The sequence below is a fragment of the Triticum urartu genome, chromosome 6, assembly GCF_003073215.2.
Source record: "Triticum urartu cultivar G1812 chromosome 6, Tu2.1, whole genome shotgun sequence".
Taxonomy (NCBI): Eukaryota; Viridiplantae; Streptophyta; class Magnoliopsida; order Poales; family Poaceae; genus Triticum; species Triticum urartu.
In genome coordinates this window covers 10,509,274-10,533,466 of record NC_053027.1, presented here as the reverse complement: position 1 = coordinate 10,533,466, position 24,193 = coordinate 10,509,274, and the positions used below count along the sequence as shown (strand labels likewise).

General features: G+C 44.9%; 2 protein-coding genes across 4 annotated transcripts; one reads left to right on the top strand and one right to left on the bottom strand.

The window, feature by feature from the left end:
• Positions 1–10,055: 10,055 nt before the first annotated feature.
• Positions 10,056–12,448, top strand: LOC125512247 (mitochondrial inner membrane protease subunit 1-like). 3 transcript variants are annotated; one of them, XM_048677343.1, is made up of 5 exons: positions 10,056–10,251; positions 10,326–10,550; positions 10,736–10,846; positions 11,958–12,009; positions 12,146–12,448. In XM_048677343.1, exons 1-4 carry the CDS (start codon positions 10,114–10,116, stop codon positions 12,000–12,002), a joined length of 519 nt encoding a protein of 172 aa, XP_048533300.1. In that variant the 5' UTR covers positions 10,056–10,113; the 3' UTR covers positions 12,003–12,009; positions 12,146–12,448. The 3 variants fall into 3 exon arrangements, with proteins under 3 accessions (XP_048533300.1, XP_048533299.1, XP_048533298.1); XM_048677342.1 differs by having other exon boundaries at positions 12,110–12,448; XM_048677341.1 differs by having other exon boundaries at positions 10,057–10,251; positions 12,114–12,448.
• Positions 12,449–13,645: 1,197 nt separating this feature from the next.
• LOC125512246 (probable methyltransferase PMT17) lies at positions 13,646–19,177 on the bottom strand. The gene is made up of 6 exons (XM_048677340.1): positions 18,859–19,177; positions 16,042–16,742; positions 15,742–15,952; positions 15,325–15,622; positions 14,768–15,232; positions 13,646–14,172 (listed from the first exon to the last, which is right to left on the bottom strand). The coding sequence occupies exons 2-6, from the start codon at positions 16,735–16,737 to the stop codon at positions 13,947–13,949; spliced, it is 1,896 nt and encodes a 631-aa protein (XP_048533297.1). The 5' UTR covers positions 16,738–16,742; positions 18,859–19,177; the 3' UTR covers positions 13,646–13,946.
• Positions 19,178–24,193: the final 5,016 nt, after the last annotated feature.

Here is a 24,193-nt window from a genome sequence, read left to right as displayed (position 1 = left end):
TGTTATGATGGGGCTATCAACATGCATGGTGAGTTTAATGGCTTAAAAGCAAAGATTATGCAAGAGAATAAGTCAGCATATTATGTGCATTGTTTTTCTCACCAGCTCCAGTTGGTTATTGTGGCAGTATCAAAGAAGCATGACGATGTTGCAGATTTTTTCTATATGATCTCCGTTTTATTCAATGTGGTTGGAGCTTCTTGCAAAAGAAAGGATATGATTAGAGAGAAACATCGAGAGGAGGTAATAAAAGCCATAGGCTGTGGGCAGATTACCACTGGCACGGGGTTAAATCAGGAACAAACTCTTCAAAGAGCCGGTGACACACGTTGGGGCTCACACTACAGGACCCTTTCAAGTCTATTGAAATTGTTCCCATCAGTTATGTCTGTTCTGAAATATGTTGAGAAGGAAGGCAAAAGTGATAAGAAATGTCAGGCACGTGGTCTTGTAGCATATTTTGAGGCATTTGATTTTGTTTTCTATTTGCACATGATGTTGCATATATTGGGAAATGCAAATACTTTGTCACAGTCTTTACAAAGGAAGGATCAAGACATCTTGAATGCCATCTCATGTGTGAAGTCAACAAGAAATGAGCTGCAAGAACTAAGGGATAATGGATGGGGCTCACTTCTTGAGAAGACATATTCATTTTGTGAAGAGCATCACATTGAGAATGCAAATATGCAGGAGCAATATGTTAATCGGCACAAACCACGGCAAAAAACCAATAAGACAAACCTTCAACATTACCGAATTGAGTGTCTTAATTCTGTTATTGATTGGCAGCTTCAAGAGTTTGATGACCGCTTCAATGAGGTAAATTTTGCATTGCTTGGGCGCATGGCTTCTTTCAACCCCAAAGACTCTTTTGCTGCTTTCAACTTGGACAGCTTAGTGAAGCTAGCCGAGTTTTATCCAGATGACTTTGATTCAAGAAAAATGGATGATCTTGGTCCTGAACTTCGCACTTACATTGACAATGTGCGAGCAGATGAAAGGTTTGCCAATTTGGACGGAATTGCCGATCTTGCTAAATTAATGGTGCAAACAAATAAGCATGTTACGTTTCCTTTGGTCTATCATCTTTTAAAGCTAGTATTGATATTGCCAGTTGCCACAGCATCAGTGGAGAGATGCTTTTCAGCTATGAATGTTGTCAAGAAAAAATTGCGCTACAAAATGGGTGATCAGTTCATGAGCGATTGCCTAATTAGCTATGTGGAGAAAGATATATTTTCCACAGTTACCAATGATGCAGTATTTAATATTTTTAAGGCGATGAAAGATCGAAAGGGGACACTCTAAAATGTGAGTACCTTTACAAGATTCTTTTGCTTGATAATACTTAATCTAAACTTGTCAAACTAACTTGTCATTTTTTCAATGTGCCAGGAAGATGAGAAGCTACATCTGAAGCTATAAAGTTATTTATGTAAACAAATGATTTTGTAATTTTTTTGAACCGGTATGTCTTGCACTCTTTAGTTTTTAATGCAACACGATGTGTGATATGTGATACCATATTTCTATTCATTATACTGTTTTTGGGTGCTATAATTTTGTAGTAAGATAATTTAAACTTAGACTTTACACTTCGCATACTAGTACCAAGTTCTGACATCTAGTCATGGAGTGAACCCAACGGCCAAATTTTCTGGCTCCGCCCCTGCTATTATCAAATGTGGGATACAACAAGTTCTTATCTAGAAAGCACTAGAGGATCTCATACATCAAGATTTCTAAATCTTGGATGAACACAACAAGATTTGGGGGTTCAAGAACTAGGGATTGGAACAATCTCACCAAAGATGGTGGAACCGAAGCTTGAAGGAGACAAGGTAGTGGATCTGGACCATCACAACCTTGGGGAGGAGCTCCCTTGCTTCTTCCTTCAATCTTCCTCTTCTTCCCTTGCTCTCTTGGTTTTCTCTCTTCTTCTCTCTTGGAGGATGAACTGATTTTCATCACTCTTGGTGGTGGCTGCTGGATGGAGGGTAAAGCATCCCCATCCACTCATGTGCAAATTCCAAAATGACCCTAGGTCATAACCCTAATGGGTAGTGGGCTCATGCACCTCTTTGAGCTGCCTAAAAGGCCTCAAATGGTCATCTCCTCACAGCCCACATGAGGAGGATATCCCAACAAATCTCCCCCTCCGACTCATGAGGGGGGCACCGCCATGCCCGCTACCTTGCAACATACTTGTAGCTTCTCATTTGGCAATATCTTGGTCATCATATCCGAACCATTGTCGTCGGTATGGATCTTCTTAAGTTTCAGCAACTTGGAACTCACAACATATCGAATCCAATGGTACCTCACATCAATGTGCTTGGTTCGAGAGTGATAACTTGAATTCTTGGCAAGATGAATAGCACTCTGACTGTCACAAAACAGAACATACTTCTCTTGCTTCATGCCGAGCTCTTGCAAGAAGTTCTTCATCCACAAAACTTCCTTGCCGGCATCAACTGCTGCAATGTACTCAGCTTTTGTAGTTGATGTAGAAACACATTTCTGCAATCTTGATTGCCATGACACCCCTGCATAAGTCATCAGGTATCCGGATGTGGACTTCCTACGATCCTTGTCACCTGCGTAATCTGCATCTGTATAGCCCTGCAATACAGGATCACCATTTCCAAAGCATAGACAAGATGTAGAAGTACCCTTGAGATACCGGAGAATCCACTTCACTGCTTCCTAGTGAGCTTTACCTGGATTTGTCATGAACCGGCTAACAACTCCAACTGCATAGGCAATGTCAGCCCTAGTACATACCATGGCATACATCAAACTGCCCACAGCAAATTGGTAAGGTACTTTCCTCATTTCTTCTTTCTCCTTCTTGCTTGTAGAACATTGTTTTGAATTCAGTTTGTGATGGCCTGCAAGCGGAGAGATAACAGATTTTGCATCTTTCATATTGAACCTTTCAAGTACCTTCTCAATATATCTTTCCTGTGAGAGCCAAAGCATCTTCTTTGATCTATCACGGGAGATCTTCATGCCAAGTATTTGCTTAGCAGGTCTTAAATCCTTCATGGCAAATGATTTACTCAATGCCTTCTTGAGGAGAGCAATCCTCTTTATGCCATTTCCAACAATCAGCATATCATCAACATACAACAAGAGAATAATGAAGTCACCCTCGGCGTACCTCTTCGTAAAGACACAGTGATCAGGTTGTGCTTTATGGTAACCAAGCCTAGTCATAAAAGACTCAAACTTCTTGTACCACTGCCGAGGAGCTTGCTTCAAGCCATACAAGCTCTTCTTCAATTTGCAAACTAAGTGCTCCTTGCCCGCAACCATAAATCCCTCTGGCTGCTCCATGTATATCTCCTCCTCTAGGTCATCATGTAAGAATGCAGTCTTCACATCAAGTTGTTCAATTTCCAAGTCCATGGTGGCAGCCATGCCAAGAACAACTCGGATCGAAGACATCTTGACCACTGGAGAGAATATCTCACTATAATCAATTCCTTTTTTCTGACTGAATCCTTCCACAACCAATCTGGCCTTGTACCTTGGATGTGAGGTGTTTTCTTCAGTCTTCACTCTGTACACCCACTTGTTCTTGAGTGCTTTCTTGCCTTTTGGCAGTTTCACCAACTCAAAAGTATCATTTTCATACAGGGAATTCATCTCATCCTGCATGGCTTCTGACCATTCTTCCTTGTTCTCATCAGACACTGCCTCCTCATAGCATGAGGGCTCACCTGCATCTGTCATCAACACATATTGATGTGGTGGATATTTAGAAGAAGGAATGTGACCTCTTTCACTTCTTCTTTGCTGCTGCACTCGTGGTGAATCAGGTGGATTTTCGTTGGCATCATCATTACCAACTTCATCATCATCATCACTTGATGGCTGCTCGCCACTTTGACTTGTACTGCCTTGATCAGTTGCATCTCCACTGTCTTCAGTGTCATCATCTCCCCCATGATTGTCATGCACGAGAGGAGGACGGATTGGATCCATGTCAACCTGAGGTGTGTTGGTCAGTGGCTTCTCTGGTTTCCCAATATCTTTTATTGTTTCATCTTCAATGAACACCACATCTCGGCTTCTCACAATCTTCCTATTTACTGGATCCCACAACCTGTAGCCAAACTCTTCACTTGGTTGGCTAAGGTAGATGCACTGCTTTGTCTTGCTATTAAGCTTGGATCTCTCGTCCCTTGGAACATGTACAAATGCCCTGCAACCAAAGACCTTCAAGTGCTTGTATGATACCTCCTTCCCTGACCAAACTCTCTGAGGAATATCACCCGCAAGAGAAACTGAGGGAGATAGGTTAACCACATACATAGCATTCATCAATGCTTCAGCCCAAAATGAATTAGGTAAATAAGCATGAGAGAGCATAGCTGTGACCCTCTCTGTGAGTGTCCTGTTCATTCTCTCTGCAAGACCATTGAGCTGAGGTGTCTTTGGTGGACTCTTCTCAAGCCTGATGCCAACATTTCTGCAATACCTTTCAAAAGGACCTCGATATTCACCACCATTGTCTGATCTCACGTACTTCAATTTCCTGCCAGTTTCTCTTTCGACCTTGGCATGGAACTCCTTGAAGGCTTCAAGCGTCTGGTATTTGTGTTTCAACACATACACAAAAACTTTTCTAGAATGGTCATCAATAAAAGTCACAAAGTATAATGCTCCACCATGAGATTTTTCAGTCATGGAGCAAACATCAGTGTGCACAATATCAAGAACATTTTCTGCACGATGTGGAGGGAGTGTACGGAATGCAACCCTATGTTGTTTGCCAGCAAAACAATGTGCACAGAGTTTCAAGGATATACCTTTCAACTCAGGGAGGTACTCCATGCGAGCAAGAGCATGCATGCCCTTCTCACTCATATGTCCAAGCCTCTTGTGCCACAATTCAACTGAAGTGTCTTTTTTAGCAACATTCAACACCTCATTGCACAACTTAGTTTTAGTCACATAGAGATTACCTTGCTTACTTCCTCGAGCCAAGATCAAAGAGCCTTTGGTGAGCTTCCACTTTCCTTTACCAAAATAACTAGGATGTTTGATATCATCAAGCTTGCCCACTAACAACAAATTCAGCCTTATGTCGGGAACATGCCTCACATCATCAAGCACCAATCTGCAACCTGTGTTTGTTTCAATGCATATAGAGCTCTTGCCAACAATTGCTGATGAACCACTATTTCCCATCCTCACTTGGCCAGTAACACCACTAGTGTAAGATGTGAAATACTCCTTGTGTGATGTGATGTGGAAGGACGCACCTGAATCCACAACCCAACTCATGGCATCATCACGAACGGCACTATAGCAATCTTCATCTTCAATGACTAGATAGTCCTCATCTGTTGCGGTCATGGCTGAACTGCTCTCAGCCTTTTGCTCGGTTTTCTTTGTGAGTTTCCCCTCTGCAAGCTCTCTTTTATACTTCCTGCACTCGCTCTTTATGTGTCCCGGATTTCCACAATGAAAGCAAGTAATATCTTTTCGCTGTTTTGACTTTGATCTCCCCCTGGATTTATTTTTGCCTTGCTGAAATCTAGTATTGATGCGTCCACGATTCTCATTCTTCCCATAGGTTTCAGCCACATACGCATCAGAAGAAGAGGCATCAACCTTTTCCTTCTTTCTGGCTTCTTCATTCAACATACTGTTCTTCACAATCTCCAAAGTCAGCTTCCCATCCAGAGCTGAATTGCTAAGTGACACAACAAGCGTGTTCCAACTATCAGGCATGGAACTCAGCAACAACAATGCTTGCACCTCATCCTCGAAGTTGATCTTCATGGCTGAAAGTTGATTTATATGGCATTGGAAGACATTTAAGTGTTCAATCACACTTGTGCCATCTCGGTACTCAAGCTTTGCAAGTCTTTTGATCACCGAGGCTTTGTTCATTGATGTCTTCCTCTCATACATAGACTCCAACTTCTGCCACATCTCATAAGCATTTGTGTCATTTGCAACATGGTGGAAAATATTGTGGTTGATGTACAACCGAATCATACCTACTGCCTTTCTGTGCAACACTCTCCATTCTTCTTCGATGACACATGTGGGTATCTTGTCTTTCACAATTGGCTCATACAAATCCTTGCAATAAAGGATGTCTTCCATCATGGGCTTCCATAATGAGTAATTGGAAGAATCAAGTTTTATCATGCCACTTGTAGTAGCGCTTTCTTCCAAAGCCATTGTGAGCAGCACTTCCAACAACAATCAAGCAACTGTGATTTGCAACCTTCTAAGCAACCAAGGCTCTGATACCACTCTGTTGGGAATTAGCACACAAATGCACTTGTGGTTAATTGATAACTGCAGCAGAAACAAGTAATCTCAGCACCACATCATGTACTAATTCAAGGATCGTTGCTTAGCACGGAAGGAAACATATGCAGCAGCATATATGGAGGCAGAAAATGTTACTCAGCAGGCAAGACACTCCTCAGCCTAGTGTCTTGTGGTAGGAGTAAGTTTCTGGACAGCACCAAGCATCAACAAAGAGACACCAGATTTTTACGTGGAAAACCCCTCAACTTGAGGGGGGAAAACCACGGGCCGAAGCCACCCAAATCCTCTTCCACTATTATCAAATGTGGGATACAACAAGTTCTTCTCTAGAAAGCACTAGAGGATCTCATACATCAAGATTTCTAAATCTTGGATGAACACAACAAGATTTGGGGGTTCAAGAACTAGGGATTGGAACAATCTCACCAAAGATGGTGGAACCGAAGCTTGAAGGAGACAAGGTAGTGGATCTGGACCATCACAACCTTGGGGAGGAGCTCCCTTGCTTCTTCCTTCAATCTTCCTCTTCTTCCCTTGCTCTCTTGGTTTTCTCTCTTCTTCTCTCTTGGAGGATGAACTGATTTTCGTCACTCTTGGTGGTGGCTGCTGGATGGAGGGTAAAGCATCCCCATCCACTCATGTGCAAATTCCAAAATGACCCTAGGTCATAACCCTAATGGGTAGTGGGCTCATGCACCTCTTTGGGCTGCCTAAAAGGCCTCAAACGGTCATCTCCTCACAGCCCACATGAGGAGGATATCCCAACACCTCATACCCAAGAAACACCATCATCAAGCTTCTTGGCATGTGGCTTTGTGATATTCATGTGCGCGACGTAACCGAAGACCCGCGGGAAGTGGACGTGCGGCTTCTCCTCATCCATGTTAGCCCGTCGAACATTTTCTTCGGTGAGCGGCTCAAGAGAAAAATGGCCGTAGCGACCGCCTCTCCCCAGAAACACGACAGCATTGACATGGATTTAAGCATACTCTGGACCAAGGAGATGATCATCTAGTTCTGCCACCCCAATGTCGTTTTGCTGTGGCGAGTACAACACATAGAGTTTCCGCTTGGCACCCGTTTCCACACAATAGGCCACAAAGTCATTGTAGTCGAACTCGTCGCCTAGGTCGGTGCGCAGGGCGCGGAGCTTCTTCTTCTTCTTCTACTCAACTTCGATGCCAACCTTGAATCTACAGATGGCCGCCGCGGCTTCATCTTTTGCCTCGAGCATCAGCAGCCACATGAAGAGGTTGCGATCATCGACGAGGTGGAGAAACATCTTTTTCCCACTGGGTATCGGTGGCGTGACCAGGCCGCAAAAATCAGCATGTACCAGGTCCAGCACCTTTGGATCACGCCACTTCGCCTCCTTGGAAAATGGTGTATGGCGCTGCTTACCGGCGAGGCATACGTCACACAATTGATCCACCTAAGAAATGTGCAGCAGGCTGCGAACTATATCGTGGGACGCGAGCTTGCGCAAAGCATGGAAGTTTAGATGCCCTAAGCGGGCATGCCACCTCTCGGATTCCTCTGCGCGGTGCGGGGCGTAGCAGATGGGCTGCACAGATCTATGTGGAGTGTGTAGAGGTAGTTAATTAGCACTACGGTGTACCTAAGCCAGCACCTTACGACGAGGATCATGGATTATGGGAACTCCATCGCAGATCCCGATCTTGCAGCCGTGTTTAATTACCTTGTGGTTTCCTATCCGGTTAAAAGTTTCTAGACCTCCATTTATAGGGTGAGTTGTCTGTGCTTTGCATTGCAAGCGATTAGGAACACGAGAAGACAAGTAACAATACTTGGAGGTATAGTAAAGCAACTCTTAGCACAAGATTTGTTGCTCACTTGTCATCTTTGATCATCAAATTCCATAAAAATATATTGCAGTTGTTGTCTTAACAACTAAAATGCATGACTGAATCTTGTCGTTTTGGATTAACAATTGGATTGCTGTAGATATTGTGTTAGTGGACAAGCTTATTGTCCACGACTTGGAAACATGCGTCTGGGCTGTACGAATTAAGATTCAAAGCACAAATATATGTTCTTCTAGTTTGACGGACATTTGTTAGCCACTAGGACGAGAACTCCATCTCAATTACGGCCTTTCTGATTTGATGCACTTGGAAAACTTGTGGAGCTTCATTAGGGGTAAGGGGGCCAATGCCCCCCCCCCCAAAAAAGGGTGCGGCTCAACCTATACATGACCTCCGAAGACCTGTAGATTGAGTGTGGGTTTCGGGCTCGAGCTACGTGCCACCCTTTATCTGTATCGTTCATTGCAGATTCCTCTCCCTCGAGACTTCAACCATCATTACTATACCAACTACACTTGTTGTTGGCGGCACCTCTCCAGCGCCGCTCTTCTTCTACCCTCACAACTCTCTTGTGGTTTCTCTCTATCTTCTTCTCTCAAGAAAACACTCTCTCTCTCTCACACACACACACACATGCACACACACGCCTAGGATGAAACCAACCACTAGCTTTGCCAAGTGGCTCTCCTCCTTGGTGGCACAAGTACATGGTCACTATCCAGCGACCTACGCGAGGAATAGGACACACCACAGATAGGTGAGTGTCTTGAGACGATGATTGTACTCAGTATGATAATTGCAACCAATATGCCAGACAAACGCGTAGAGGAATCACACATTGGTCGGCTCATGTTGCCAATTTTCCCTTCCTGCCCTTCTGTTCACTTCTTTGGTTCTTTTATGATTTTTATTCCTGGTTCTTTTTGCTAGAATTTTCTTTCATTTTGGTTTTCTGTTGTCGTTTTTCTAGAGATTGTATTTCTCCTTTTATATGTTTTATTTCCTTTTCAATTCTTTTTTTTCTTCTATTTTTAGATATATTCCATATATATATTAAATGTCTATGAATTTCAGAAAGTGTCCATGAAATTAAAACAATGTTCTCATATTTTAGCACACGAAGAATAGTTTTTTCAAATACATGGTGACCAGTTTTCAATACGCGAAGACTTTTTTTTAATACTTGACAAGAAACTAATGTAAATGCAATATTAAAAAATTCACGCGTTTTCAAATTTTGCGCATGGAGTTTTAAAAAAATGTTCTTAAATAGCGAACCAAAAATAAAGGAACTCTTTTTTTCTGCAGGGAGAAAAAAAAAAGAAACTCACAAAACCAGTTTCTACGAGCTGTGGAGTGTGATAACAGTGCGCTAGGAGCATATGAACAGATGTGCAACATTACTTTTTTGACCTGGTTCTTAAACAATTTTCCTATGATTATCGCAAATTCCATCTTTCATGTATACGCCGTAGCAGTCATAAACCGTGGCCTAGATAGTGCGCACGATCCGGGAGACGTAGAAAAAAGTCTGGCCAGGCAGTGGCGAAGCTACAAATAAAATGTTGGGCGGGCCACCGAGCACAATTGTTTTTCAAATTCTGAACCATATATGTATACTATTTCAATGCCGAACAGTGCTACGAAATCGCAAACCGTTATTAGACCGTAAACAACGCCTTTGCACACTATAATAATATGTAAATAACAAGATATTTGGTGGATTATAATCTGTATATAATAACAAGATATAGTATTTAGTTGTTGTGAACTTTTTTGTTTCTCCTAGAGAGCTAGAACGTTTTTTTTTCGAGACAATCCTGGAGAGGCACAACTTGTCCATATCGTTCTCTGTCTCATCGGCCCATCTGAGCTTGCGGCCCACGCCAGGGATCCGAAGATTATACCCTAATAAGAAAACAAAACAAAAGGAAAAAAAATAATCCCAATCCGAGCCCCCCTCCCTCCCGCCGCCGCCGCCGCCATGTCCCGCTTCGTGCGGCGCTTCGCCGGCATCCCGTGGCGCCAGATCGCCGGGGAGGCCTTCTCCGTCGGCCTGCTAACGGCGCAGGGCCTCTGCGCCGTCCACGTCGTCAGCGAGCACGTCCTCGGCGTCGCCTTCGTACGCGCCCTCTCCCTCCCCCTCCCCCTCCCCCTCCCTCTCTCTCTGACGTGCTCTCACCCTTGGCGTTGCAGCCGCGGGGCCCCAGCATGCTGCCGGCGCTCAACATGGCGGGGGACGTGCTGCTGACCGACAAGGTGAGCCCGCGGCGCGGGTGGGTGGGGCCGGGGGACGTCGTGCTCCTCCTCTCGCCGGAGGACCCGCGCAAGATCGTCGCCAAGCGCGTGCTCGGGATGGAGGGCGACGAGGTCACCTACCCCGTCGACGCCGGCAACAGCGATGCCACCAAGACCGTCGTGGTGAGTTGAGAGTACCGGATTGAATTGGATTTCAGATTTCCAGGCTTATGTCCTCTAGATTTGACAGACTCTTGATTTCAGATTTCCTAGATTTATGGCAACTCTGGTATCTGATCAGTATCAGAAACGGTGCCACCGAGTTGCTGATGGTATTTTTGGATGCCTGATGAATTGTGTAATTTTAGGTACCACAAGGTCATATTTGGGTGCAGGGTGACAATATCTATTCATCTAATGACTCGAGGCAGTTCGGACCGGTGCCTTACGGTCTCGTAAAAGGGAAGATGTCCTATCGGGTATGTCGAGTAACCGACTTCTCTGTTTTGCTTCCTCGTTAGCTTAGTAAAAAAACCTGATGAAGCTTTGGTGTGCTTCTGTACCCTGTTGTAAGATTTATATCTACAGTTTAACTCGATTTGGCGTCTGTCTAAATATGTAACTAGTGATGGTTTTGAACTTCAATTTTTTGAGTAACCGATTTTAAACTGCAGCTGTCATGTTATATCTTCATTATATGCTGTGAATGTTAGGGAAATTAATGGTAACATAATATTTTATTGGCCAAAACAGAGTTTCAGGTGCTTCAGTGTCTTTGTATACTTCGAGGTTTAATTACTATGGTCTGCAATATTCACCAAATTTGACTAATGATTATCATGTACAGCAGACATGTGCTGACTCAATATTATGAAATACCTACTGTTGCTCTAGGCCCAACATAATGCACAGTTGGGTGATTGAGTGCTCTGCTTTTGGTTGATTTAGTGGCACTAAAGAAATTCTCATTCTAGTTACGTGCGGGGGACAGCATTGCCCTTAATAATATCACAACCGTTCTTTGATACTGTAAAGTTTACCAGGAATACTGAAGTCTGCTTAGATTTTTTTAGACACCAGGCGCCTCTGTCTATTAGGCCTTTTTCTAAGCTGGACAGTTGTACAGTCAAAATTACCAGGATAAAATCAGAGATTAAATGAGTGTTGGTTTTAACTGAGAAATTTTGTTTTATCAGTTAATAATGTTATTTAGCTACTGCATTGTCTTGCTGATAATCGTTTTCACACACTCGATATCAAATTATATGTGTAAATTCATTTGAATCTCGTAAGCGATAAAATTCATTTTGCATCAGCTGGTAGTTGGAACAATGTTTAGTGTTTACTCACTCAATGTGGGCTGGGGCCTATCTTGCTTTTATTTACTACTAGTACTACTTGTTTATGTTAGCAATTAGCAAATCTAAGATTTAGGGTCTAATTCCAGGTCCAGCAACTAATTTGTTAAAATGCATTAACCAAATGTGAAATGCGACAGCATCTCCATGAGTATTGGGGGCCATCCTCCTTGGAGTCTTGTCACTCAGTTTTTTCTTGCTGGTCAGTATTGACAGGGTTTTTTGTTCTCAGATTTGGCCACCGTCAAGGATTGGTGCAATTGATTCAAAAGAGTAGGACACAGGTAAATTGAATTCTTGTTACCTACTATTTTTTCAAAATTCCCGATCATCCCTTTTCTGCACGTTAATTTACCTTTTGCCATTTTTCCACAACCATCCAAGTCAGAGTATAAGCGACAGTTCATATGATGCAACCAGGCCCTGCATTTGTTGGTGCACATTTGATAATTCACAATTTTGGTCCTTGCCCCCCAGAAGCCCCGTTCAGCGAATCTATGGCATGATTCAATTGCTGTGTCTCATGTCGTAACTTATGTTCTGTGATGCTTGTAAAGTGAACTAACCTGATGAAACTACAAGTTCCGGGCATGGCTGATGAGCTATCGTCTTGATGTTGAGATTGTATTAAACTTGTCATTCTCCTGGACCAAAGCGTGATCAGTTGTGCATTGTAACATTTGCTTATTGTTAAGGCCGTTTTAAGTGAAAGGAATTGTGTTATCGGTGAGTGTTATGGATGAGTGATTATTCAAGTTCAAGCCATTTCAGCATAACTAAGTTGCTTTGGAAGAAAAAAGACCAGTGGGCAAGCTGTGTATGGCGGTGCGTGTCAGATTCCTTTGCCTATTGCATATAGCGGAACATGGTAAAATTCCGTATTGCATTTTTCAGGCTGTGTGAAGCATCGTCTGTTCTAATTTGTTAAATATTTGTATTTAAAATCTGCAACACATGTATACTTAATCACTCCTTGGTAACCTAGTGAGATTACGGGCAAGATTGCGCCATTGCTCTGGGAATTTCTGAATTCATTTTCGGCGTAGACTGGTAGGTGGTTTACTTGATCAATGGGACGGCATAGTTGTTGGTGCTCAGAATGTTAATTTGAACTCCTCACCCGAGCCTTTGATAAGAAGCGAGATTTTGCTATGAAATTTGTAAATAGCTGGTTGGAAACAGACATAGCTGGGGCTAACAAGATATGGAAAGATTTTCATGTGGCAGTTGTGCCGTAATTCGATTCTTACTAGAGATAATCTGAGAAAACAGCTAAACACTTGTTTGGTTCTAACATGGCCAAAGTTATCTGGGTTATTGTTGGGCATGTGATTTTGTGTTGCTTGCTGAACTTGGCCTTGCTCTTTCCTAGCACCGTTCCAAAATATAAGACGTTTTCGCAATTTAATTTGAACCAACAGGTTGTCTTACATTTGCAAACAGGGGGCGTAGAATGTCAAGTAGGTGGTAGCAAATTTTCGCCCTGTAGCTAGCGCTTCCACGGCGAGCTCCAGGTGACGATTTTCGCCCCAACTCGCTCCCCCCTTTCTCTCTTCCTATCATTGCTTTTCGCTTTTCGTTTCGTCAAGTATTGAACCAAATGTGGATGTATGTATACCTGTTTTTCGAGAGTACTATTGAACACCTGTTTATGGGCCAAGTTATGCTCAATCGTCCTCTTCTGTGACTCCAGATTTGAGAATTCAAAACAAGACCAAACCATGATTAGTTCAGATCAAAAAGGAAAAGACCATGCCTGGTTTCTCGAAATACCGCACCCCGTGTCAAAAAAGAAGGGGGAAAAAAATTAAACCTGAGTGTACTGAAGATGAAACACACGCAAATTTGATTCTGCAACCGGCACAATCTATGAACTCGAAAGACGCAGAACTTTGCCACTATATCACTACACAAGCACGCTCAGTAAAAGGCCTATTTTTCCAGTAAGTCAATCTTAGTACTACATAGTAACAATCTCTGGTCGTACAAGCTAAAAAGAACCTATGATCTGCTCGACGTATTCTTTTGGTTTCCATTTCGACCCGAACTACAAAGAATTAGACAAAAAAGGCGAGAGGAACAAGCGACTGCGCACGTGGTCACACACTGCTTACTACACACACACACACACACACACACACCGAGATGGCGAAAACCGACGCCATCATCGCGTCACACCTAGTTACCGGACAAGCCATTTCGGAGCTCAGAGAGCTGCAGCTCAGCTGTGCTCCGATGGGTCGGCCGTCCAGTACGTCTTGACCGCCACGAGGACCTTCTCCTGGTTGAAGGGCCCGTCCTCGTGGTCCAGGATGCGGCTGTCCCACCGCATCCGCTGGGCTATGGCCTGGACCTTGGTGAGCACGTCGACCGTGTCGCGGATGATCGCCGTGCCCTCGGGCCTCAGTATCCTGTCCATCTCCAGGAGGATGTCCGTTATGTCGCACCTGCAGAGTTCAGCAGGATCAAATGTGTCAGCAGGAGTGAGCATCAGTTGAATATTATCACAACGTGCTCCCAGGTCTGCATACAAGTTCTTGCGTTTAAACCATGATCTTATGTTACATACTTACAGACAGTATAAACAGCAAACTATACTGTGACACCATAGCCATGAGTAAAGTAATGGTCTAACAATGACAAGTGTCAGCAGGAGTAAGCATCAGTCGAATTTTAAGTGATAATACTCAACCGAACCGATCTGCATAGAAGTCTTATCATTTCCTTTTCAAGTCTACCACTTAATATGGGGTGAACATGGTTCTGATTATCTCTGTGGCAATAACTATTTTTGGTTCCCCTCTATTACGGGTTGGAAAATGATGCGGAGCAACCACTAAAATATCTTATCAGAATCAGTAACAAACTACACAGCAGAACTAAAACACAATTTGATAAGCTGATGCAATCGTATGGCGTAAGTTAGACCGATCTAGGATCACCAACTAAAACACACCGTGATGGAACAATAGAGTAAACGTAAGTAGAACTGATTAAGGATCACTAACTAAAATAGATACTGAAACATGCATGTTTCCTTACCTGTCCTGGTAGATGCTGAACAAATTGTCGGCGTGCAAAAGGTCGTAGGTCCTCGGATACGTCGAGAAGGCTTCACACCAGTCCTGGTAAGTGCCGATGAACCCTCGCTCGTAAATTGCTCCAAGGGTGTCTTTATCCGAATTAACTGGAACGACGTTCATCACCCACACAGGGTACTTAACCAGGGAAGCGGCAAAACCGCCCAAGTTCGCATTCATGTCCATCACATTCCTGTACCGCCCCTGTGCTATGGGCGTGGTGCGTTTGTAGTACGCCAACCTCTTCTCCCACAGCTTCATGTCATCCTCAAACTTCTTTTCATCTATCCCCGGAATCGTGCCCCTCTTAACCCTTGGGGGCACCGTGAATGCCCTCTTTGGCCATCTCGCAACCTCTCCGCCGGCGATTGATCCCTGGTTGCTTACTTCAGGCAATGGAGTAAGACAGGATTCCATCTTCTTGTACCTATACAAAACAGTATGATAAAAAAAAATTCAGAGCAAGACAGACAGATAACTACCAACAGTATGATAACAATTCGAGAAGCAATTTAATACCAGGCAGCATCAGGGTTGTCACTCTTGCAGATATGGGGCATCTTATGCTTCTTTTTTATGTCGGCACACTGAAGGTGGTTCTTGGGCTTCTGCCAGATGGAGAGATCCTCCTTCTCGGCCACCTTATTCCAGCAAAGGCTCCTCGCGACATCCTCAATCTTGTCTTGCTCCCGCTTGAGGTCTTCCTCGGCCCTCTTCCACCCATTGTGGTGCGTCTTCCAGTTGATCGGAGGGCCCGAGTGAATCCAGTAGCCCCCTGGCCTTAGAATTCTATCGATCTCGGCAAGGTACAGTCCATCTGAAGATTTATTTATTTACAACATCAGTCAATCAGGCAGTTCACTCTTACTCAAGAACAGCTTGAAAAAGCTAAGGATCTACATATTAGAGAAAATTTCAGATGTATGAAGTGCTCACCATGTCCTTCCCAAGGAATCAGACAACGTGAACAATGAGCCAGATCAAATGCCCTAGATGGATAAGGCAACCGTATTGATCCCATCACCCCGAGGATGGCAGGCACACCACGTTCCAGTGCAAATTGCACCTGAGCTTCGTGTGTGTCCCTCGGCGCAAACGACACGGTAATGATGTTCCTCTTCAGCAAGTAAGCCCCAAAGCTAGCAACCTTCATCAATAATACAAAAGCATCAGCATCGTAACAACATACATAAACCTGAAGTCAGAAGATTTTCTCCAACAAGATCCTTGTCATACCCCGCAGCCCGTGTCGATCGCCGTCCTGATCCTCCCATCCGACAACGAGATGAGCTTACTGATTTCATCAATGTACGCGTCAGCGCCATGGGGAAACATAGTGCCACCACCGGGGAACCGGAACTTGTTCCCCTCCACTCGGATCCAGTTCTGCACGGCCTTCTCAATGCTGAGCTCCTTGTGAGGGATGTTGTCAAACCAAGCGACGTCCCTGCTCTCCGGCCACCTGAAGGGGTTCTTGTACTTTGGTGGCGCTGGAATGAGGCATCGGATCTGCCCGTCCTTGCCCGGGCAGTGCCTCTCACGGTATATCAGCATGTCCCGGTCAAACAGACGGCCACGTTTCCGGTCCTCGCATGGCGTGTACTCACTCTGATTGAGCGGGCAGGCAGGGAACTGCTGCACCGCAGACTCTGTGTCACTGACGTTCAGCTGGTGGTGCGCATCAAAATCGAGCACATTCTCAGATGCAGGCGCAAAAGACGGCACCGAGCCGTCTCTCTGCGCCACGGTATCACAGTCAACTCGGCTGATTGCCGAATCAGCCACAGGATTCGGCATGGTGCTGTTCTGCCATGCCCCGAGCACGTAGAAGGCAACGCAGAGAGCGCTCACCACAAGTACGTAGGTGAGACGCTGCTTCTTGGATTCTTGCAGATGCTGGGCTTTAGGAGATGCTGGGTAATCTTTAGCCATGGCTCCTGCAAATTTGGAGAACGAGTGTTAGTACGGTGGTTTCCAACAGAAGCAACAATAGAACTACTGGGAAGTGTAAGAGATGCAAATGAACTCTGTAAAAAGAGCCCGACTGGAACTGTGCATACATTTGAACTGAAAGAACAGTAAAACTGAAAAAGAAACACATGTTTGTCACAGGGCAAACACAAGTCTGAAGCTTAAGGTAAACTACAAGCTCTGAATAGTGTAACTTAAAAATGGTAATGTAGAAGGGAACACTAACAGAAAAACTAGATAGAGCAGCAGTCAACTTCAGATTTGCAGTGAATTACAAAGCAAAAACTAAAAGTACTAACTACTGTAGTTCAAATGCATTGCAATATTCAAGTTCAGACATACACACTGAACATTTGACCAGTTACTTCCGAAGAAAACACACACTGACTATTAGAGATAAAGCAAACAGCTATTAAACAATTAATCATGGTCGTCTGCGCTGAAACAATTACAATAAAAAACAAAAAAGCACACAACAGCCATTTACATCTGTGTGCTATACATATACATAGAGGAAAGAAATTATAAAAGGAATAAGAGTATGAAATTACTCAACATAGACAATGAAAATGCATGTGTTACTACAGTAATTACATTTCTAAAGAAAGGGAGTTACAGTTAACCTCATCAGGCACTGTAATGTAACAGAACATAGGCGCAAATTACAAAGGCTGACAGAGCGACAGATCATAGGATTAACAAAACTCAAAGAATACCAAATTTACACTGACTAAAAAGCAAGAATACAAGTCCTCAGTAAGTGTACTAGAGCTGTAAGCAAACTTAAAACCCAACTACTGGACACGGTAAATCATGGTCATTTGGACTGTAAAAAGAGTTCCACATAACAGTAAATGATGGAAAGAGCTCAAATACTAGTACAAAAATAAACTTGAAAGACGATCAGCAACAGCCGCAGAAGTACTATTGAAGTTACAATGAACGGTGAAGCAAAATTTCAGGAAAAGAGGAAATTCGGAACATCAGAGACAAAATCCTATTTTCCTGACAGAACAACTACACAATAGAAACACTGCAAATAGAGGGGCAGGAAATTATATCACCCAAAAATATACATTGACAGAAAATTGTAAGAAATAACAGCATTACAGGGCAGAAAGTTACCCCTAACTAACTATACACCGAAAATACAACCAACCGCTGGAAACTGCCAGAAAATTGTAACTACTGAACTATTGGCTGCGCATCTGAACTGTGCTGATAAACCAACCGAGCGCACGGCCAAGACTAGGAGAAAGACATACAGCAAGGCTCCAAGCACATGCAGCTCCACACTAGGCAGACTGAACAACTAAGATTACCCCCCGAAATAACGAAGCACAAATTAGTACATGAACGCCGCTGCTGCTCGAGAAGGTCGCCGGTCCGGTGGCTAAACTAAGGGCATGTACAATGGTTGATATGATAAGTCTTATCTTAATTAAACATTGCGTGTAATTTAGGGATGACAATGAAACATGTATGCAATGGCGGCGGCTCTGAGCATGCGAAAACAGAGCATGAGCTGCAAGAAGTATCTGAATCTCGGTCTCAATCCATGAATTGCCTCACGCATTGGACAAGGCTGCATATGAAGGAGCCGATCTGTCCGGCGCGCCTCTCCCTCTCCCCCTCTCGCGCGCACATGCACGTAGGCGGAGCCTCCTGGCCCGCCCCCCGCAGCCACATCCAGCTCCGTTGCGGCTGCCCCGGCCTCCGCCGCCGACGAACAGGACAAAGCGGCTAGGGATCAATCATGAACATGAGCGCGGACCTACCAAGATTTGGGGTGCGGGGAATCGGATCGGGGAGCGCAGACCAAGAAGGAGAAATCGCAAGCAACGGAGCAGATCTGGCTCTCCGCAACGGACGGGGAAGGGGAGGGGAGGAGAGCCGCTCCAAGCACCGCACGTGAATCCTAGAGCCGTAGAGCGCTTATTACAAGAGAAGAAAACAGAGCAAAAATGGCGAGGCAGAGCCACCGCCCGCCGGGCCATCGGATCCACTCGCCACCCACACCACGCACGACCCACCCCAACAAGAAACAAACAAGCAAACAAACAGTAGAGCAAGCCGGCAGACCTGTCCGTCGGGAAGAAGCCACCGTCCTCTCCTCTCCTCTCCTCCTGGGTAGGAGCTCAGCGCGCCGGGACGGAAGAGGAAGAAGGAGGCGGGGGAGCTGGCCTCCGTCTCCGGTGAGCCCAAGCTCTATTTATTCACGCGAGCGAGCTCTTCAACGACGGCCCGGCGAGCGGGGCGGGCAGGTGAGCACTCTGAGCAGGGAGTGGGGAGTGAAGTGGTGTGATGCCAAACACCACCCAAGCCGACACAGAGGAATAAAATGGGGGTGGTGTGAAAAGGCCGCCTCCCCGCGTCTGTCCACCGTCACATGGGGCCGTCCGTTAATTGCACCGACGAAAATGTCCATGGATCCTCCTCATCCTCCCTCCCCGGCGGACTTTTTTGGTCAATCTGTGGAACTGGAACCAACGGGCTGAGAAAGAAGATGAGAGGGAACCGGCGCTTGCAAATTGCTGCTTTCTTGGCATTGGTTTCTGAAAAAACAATCTCCCCCTTTTTTTTGACGATTCAAGGATCTAGCTTGGATTCCTTCATCGAAAATCCAACGAGATTTAAAACCGAACAAAAATTAAAAAAATTCCAATTTCTTTTTGTAAGCAAGAAAGATGTGTATGTGCGTGATGTTCGTGCAAAATTTGGTGATGTTCAGACATTCGAGTAGCGCGCGGCAAAAAAGACAAAATCCAGGCGTGAACAGTGTTGTTTTTCAAATGTTTCTCTCGGGCATGAATTTGTGTCTTTTTTTTTGTCATGAGCTCCTCGAATGTTCAAACATCTCCGAATTTGGCACCGGCATCACGCACTCAAACATCTTTCATCACGATTTTTTTTGGAATTTTTGGAATTTGCTTTCTATTTTAAATCGCGTTAATGTTCACTCGCGGGCTCATCAAAATGATGCTCTCTTCGTTCATGTGCTTTTCTTCTTAAACTACGATAGGTCTTGTAACAAACAAACAAACAATTCGCCACGGTTCGGCATGCAAGGTAAATAAGACCGCCATGGCAACCAGCGACGCCAAACGGGCAGCGTGTAGCAATGTCAGCAAATAGAGATATTAAACCATTGGATTTTCCAAGATTGCAAGCACACGAACCAACACCACGCGTATAAAAACGGACGATGGATTATTATTGTTATTACCTTCACCAAGGCAAAGATCCCGTTCCCCCCTCGTGCCGCCCTCGCGATTTTGCCCGGCCTTGCCTAATCTACCATTGATCTGGGCCGCTTCACCCGCCGCGCCCCGCCCGCGGCGACGCCTGCTCGCAATGCAATTACAATTTTACAACACAAGGAGGGAGGGGAGGGTGGAACCAAAAGGCTCTCCTTTTGAGCTATTCCTTTTATTTATCTCCCAGCACGGCAGCTCCTGTTTTCCTCCTTGTTTCCTGCCTACATGGAGTGGACAGGATTTGGTCAATGGTGACAGCGCAAGCACCACACATGTTTTGGGGAACACATTATGGGCCATCCATTTGAGAGCTCACAGCATGCTACAGCTTTTCCTTCTTTTTTTTTTACTTGAAAAAATATATTTACTACCTTCACGGTCGGTGGAAATGGTGGTACTGGTTACATACCATGCTATGCAATGAAAATGCATGGACCACATGTCCACAGGGCGCCGGGATTGATGCAAACACATGTCACGTGTCTTTGGTCTATTTCTTGGAAGAAAAAATTGGGAAGAAAACAATGTTGTGTTTCTTCCGGAAGACATGCTTCCAACGCATATTTGTCGGTTTAAATTACGTAACGAGAAAATGGGACCAGAGAAGTGAGGATAATGTTGTCGTAAAATGATGATATTGCTTGCCTCCATCGCAAAGATCACCGAGTCGAGCAATGATCTCAAAAGTGCACCATCACTTTCGAAATTTTCCTTTTTATCTTTTATCTCTTTCACCGCTATTGATTTTCGAGTGAATTTGTTAGAGGCGGCGTTGGAGATCCATAATTTTGGATCTGAACAACACCCAACTAGATTCAGAACTGTAGCATCATACATGCATTGCACATTGGCATGAACTTACTAGGTTACCCTCACGCATATAACTTTGAAGAAACAGTGGTGGCATGGTCTCTGAAAAGAGAAAAGGAACGACAACAAAAGGCAGACGCAGTCGTGACATATTCCTCCTTTGTGCAAGGATTTCTTCATGAGGCGCACCCCGTCCCGCCTTCCTCTCCCCCTCCTCCCCCCCCCCCCCCCCCCCCCCCCCCCCCCCCCCCCCCCCCGCTCTCGTCGCCCCCCGAGGAGGCGGAGCGCCCCCTCCCCTCCTCCTCCATCCCCCTTTGTTGCCGCCGGCTGAGGCCACCACCGACGTGCCCGGGTGGCGCCGGCGACGGCAGACGTCCCTTCCCCGCGCTTTTGGAGGGGGAGTCGAGGCTCCCTCCTGCCCGGCGGCTGTGCTGCTCGGCTGGCGGCGGGGTTCAGCGGGCCTTGAGTGCCCTCAATGCAGCGGCGTGGCCGTTGGCTGCGGGGGCCGCACGGTGAGCGGCTGGTCGGCGGCGCCAGCTCGGCCAGATCAGGGCTGGGACGGGTCGCGCGGTGGTGATGGCTCTAGTGGCCGGCGTGTTGTAGCATGGTAGTAGGGACTGTACGGACCCGTTGGGGTCAGGCCGGGCCGATGGTGGCCTGGCAGGTCCTTGTCGCTATGTCCGGTCGGCTCCGCGCGGCGGTGGAGGTTGTCCCCTCCGGTCAGCTGCGTTGCGGTTGCCCCCGAGCCCGGTGTCTCCTCGTCCTACCTCCAGGTCTCATGTTGGTGTCCTCAGTGAGAAGGTGAAGTTGGTGCGGTGACCGTGGTGGCACAGGCTAGTGGGCGGCATGTTGGGAGGTGCACTTCCGATTGTTTGGGATGGCGGTGGTGGTTTCGGGGTGGGAGAAATCTCTGGAGGCTCGTTCGCCACCGGCGCAGCCGCCGGGCCCTCCTGAGGGGCGTCGGTGATACCCCTTCCCCACTGCCATCCGCGTACCGAGGGAAACCCCAGGACTTGTCTGGGCAGCAGCGGTGCCGTCGTCGCATTCCTTCCTGAAGGTGTTGCTTGGTACGCGAGGCCTCGGAGTGCTAGGTGATAACCCACAAGTATAGGAGATCGTTTGTAGCCTTTTTCGATAAATAAGAGCGTCGAACCCAACAAGGAGCTAAAGGCAGAACAAATATTCCCTCAAATTCTACCGACCACCGATACAACTCTACGCACACTTGACGTTTGCTTTATCGGAAACAAGTATGAAACTATTTTGTAGTTGTGATGCTAGAACTACTTTGCAAGAATAAAACTAGTAGTACTTTGCAAGATAATAAAAGTTAGGTGTTTAGTAAAAGAGTTTGTGTCAACAAGAAAGTTAGGTGTTTATGGTAGCAACATTGTTGATGTAGATCCCCGTCACGATCCTAGCCCCGGCAGCGTTCCGGCCCCACCGGAAGCGAGGGGGAGAGAGCCCCCCTTCTTCTTCTTCTTCCTTGCCCCCCCCCCCTAGATGGGAGGAGAGTTCACCCTCTGGTCCATGGCCTCCATGGCATCGTAGGGGAGGGAGCCCCTCCGAGATTGGATCTCCCTCTGTATGCTCTTCTGTTTCGCGTCCCCCAGATCTGGCCGAAAACCGTTTCTTATATTCCTGAAGATCCGTAACTCCGATCCCTCGAGTCTAGGGCCTGATCGAGGTTTTTGAATTTGCAAATCTCACAAGATATAAAAATTCATGAATTCAAGAAATATAAGAAACGGAGTCACGGATCATAAACTCAACAAAGTCTACGGATTCAAAAAATGTTCACAGATTTTAAAAAAGGTTCACGAGTTCAAGAAATGTTCATAAATTCAAAAAGAGTTCATGAATTCAGTTTTTCATCATTAATTCACAAAAATTCATGAATTCAACGAATTTGATAGAAGTTCAGGAGTTCGAATTATGTTCCCAAAGTACAAAATAATAAAATGTTCAGGAATTCATAAAAATTGCATGAATTTGGAAAAAAGTTCACAAGTTCAAAAAATGATCGCGAATCCAACAAATATTCATGAACTTAATAGATAGCCTATTAAAAAATGAATATAAAACTAGAAAAAGAATTTAAAACAAAAAAATGAAAAAAAATCTAGAGCAAACCATGATAGAAAAACAAAATAAAAGGAAAAGAAGAAGGAAGAAACAAAACCAAAAAACTGAAATAAATGGAAAAAAACCCGAATAAAACTAGGCAGCAAAACATAATAAAAAGATATTGTAAAAAGATAAAGGAAATTCATTTTTTTTTGCTAAATATGCCTCACTTTATTGATCATAAGAAACGTTCATAAAAATACATTGAATGTCCGGAGGCTGAAGAAGCCGAAGATGGCGTCCTTCAGGGAGATCAAGAGCAAATTTAGCCGAGCTCTCTTCTATATATCCCCAACTCTAGAAGATGAAAGAACTCTGGATTGACCCAAAGCTCTCCTCTATCGAATGTGGATTTATAAAGCTCAGGCTTCTGGACACCTCCTATCCATACCCTATAGTGTTGCTCTGAGATCTGTGCTACACAACTAACTTCTACATGAAAATTTCTCTTTTTTGTTTCTTCAAAACGAGACACTATATGGACTTCAAGCTTTGCAGGACAACAAAACATTCTTACTACAGTGCGGAAAGAAAACTTTCAGATTTTTTTGGTACGACATAAATATACAAAATGATTTTTTTTTTTGGATAAACAATATTAGTTTTAGTATATATGTTTCACGAAAAAACGTGAAATTTCTTTTTCCAACATTCCAGTTAGAATGTTTTATTGTCCTCCAAAGTTTGGAGTTCATTTGTTGTTTTATTTGGAAGAAACAAAAAAGACAAAAGTGCTCGCACGAATCTTGATACAGAAATAAGGGGGTGTATGAAAACCTATGCTTTGTCAAATGTTAACCCTCCTCTATCTATCCCCAACTCTCGATCGGGCCCATTTAAAATAAACTCTGGATTGTTCCTACTGGTCTCCGCAGGTTGGGCCTGGCATGCATAGCCGACGTACTCCCACCAAATTCCATCATGTACCCCTTATGTATCCCTCTTAATGTCCAACTAGATGAATAAAGCTTGGGCATTTTTCTCAAAAAAAAAAAAACCAAATTCCATCATGTCGGTTGGGATTTGAGAACCAGGCCGCCTATTTATTTATTCCAACGAGGAGACACGAGGCGCATCGCATCGATCGGTCGAGTCCATACCATCATCGGCCGATCTCGATCGGCCAGCCATGGCGAGCTCCGGCGGTTTCATGGCGTTCGAGATCAACTTCTCGCTGCACAATCTTGTCTACTCGGAGGTCGTCCCCGCCGGCGGCCACTGCT

Excerpts from the sequence above, each read along its gene's own strand:
- LOC125512247 (XM_048677343.1), top strand. The coding sequence starts at position 10,114 with ATGTCCCGCTTCGTGCGGCGCTTCGCCGGCATCCCGTGGCGCCAGATC. Across the intron at positions 10,551-10,735 it reads ATGCCACCAAGACCGTCGTG|GTACCACAAGGTCATATTTG; the intron begins GTGAGTTGAGAG and ends GTGTAATTTTAG. Across the intron at positions 10,847-11,957 it reads AAGGGAAGATGTCCTATCGG|ATTTGGCCACCGTCAAGGAT; the intron begins GTATGTCGAGTA and ends TTTTGTTCTCAG.
- LOC125512246 (XM_048677340.1), bottom strand. The coding sequence starts at position 16,737 with ATGGCTAAAGATTACCCAGCATCTCCTAAAGCCCAGCATCTGCAAGAA. Across the intron at positions 15,953-16,041 it reads CGATCGACACGGGCTGCGGG|GTTGCTAGCTTTGGGGCTTA; the intron begins GTATGACAAGGA and ends TTATTGATGAAG. Across the intron at positions 15,623-15,741 it reads GATTCCTTGGGAAGGACATG|ATGGACTGTACCTTGCCGAG; the intron begins GTGAGCACTTCA and ends ATAAATCTTCAG.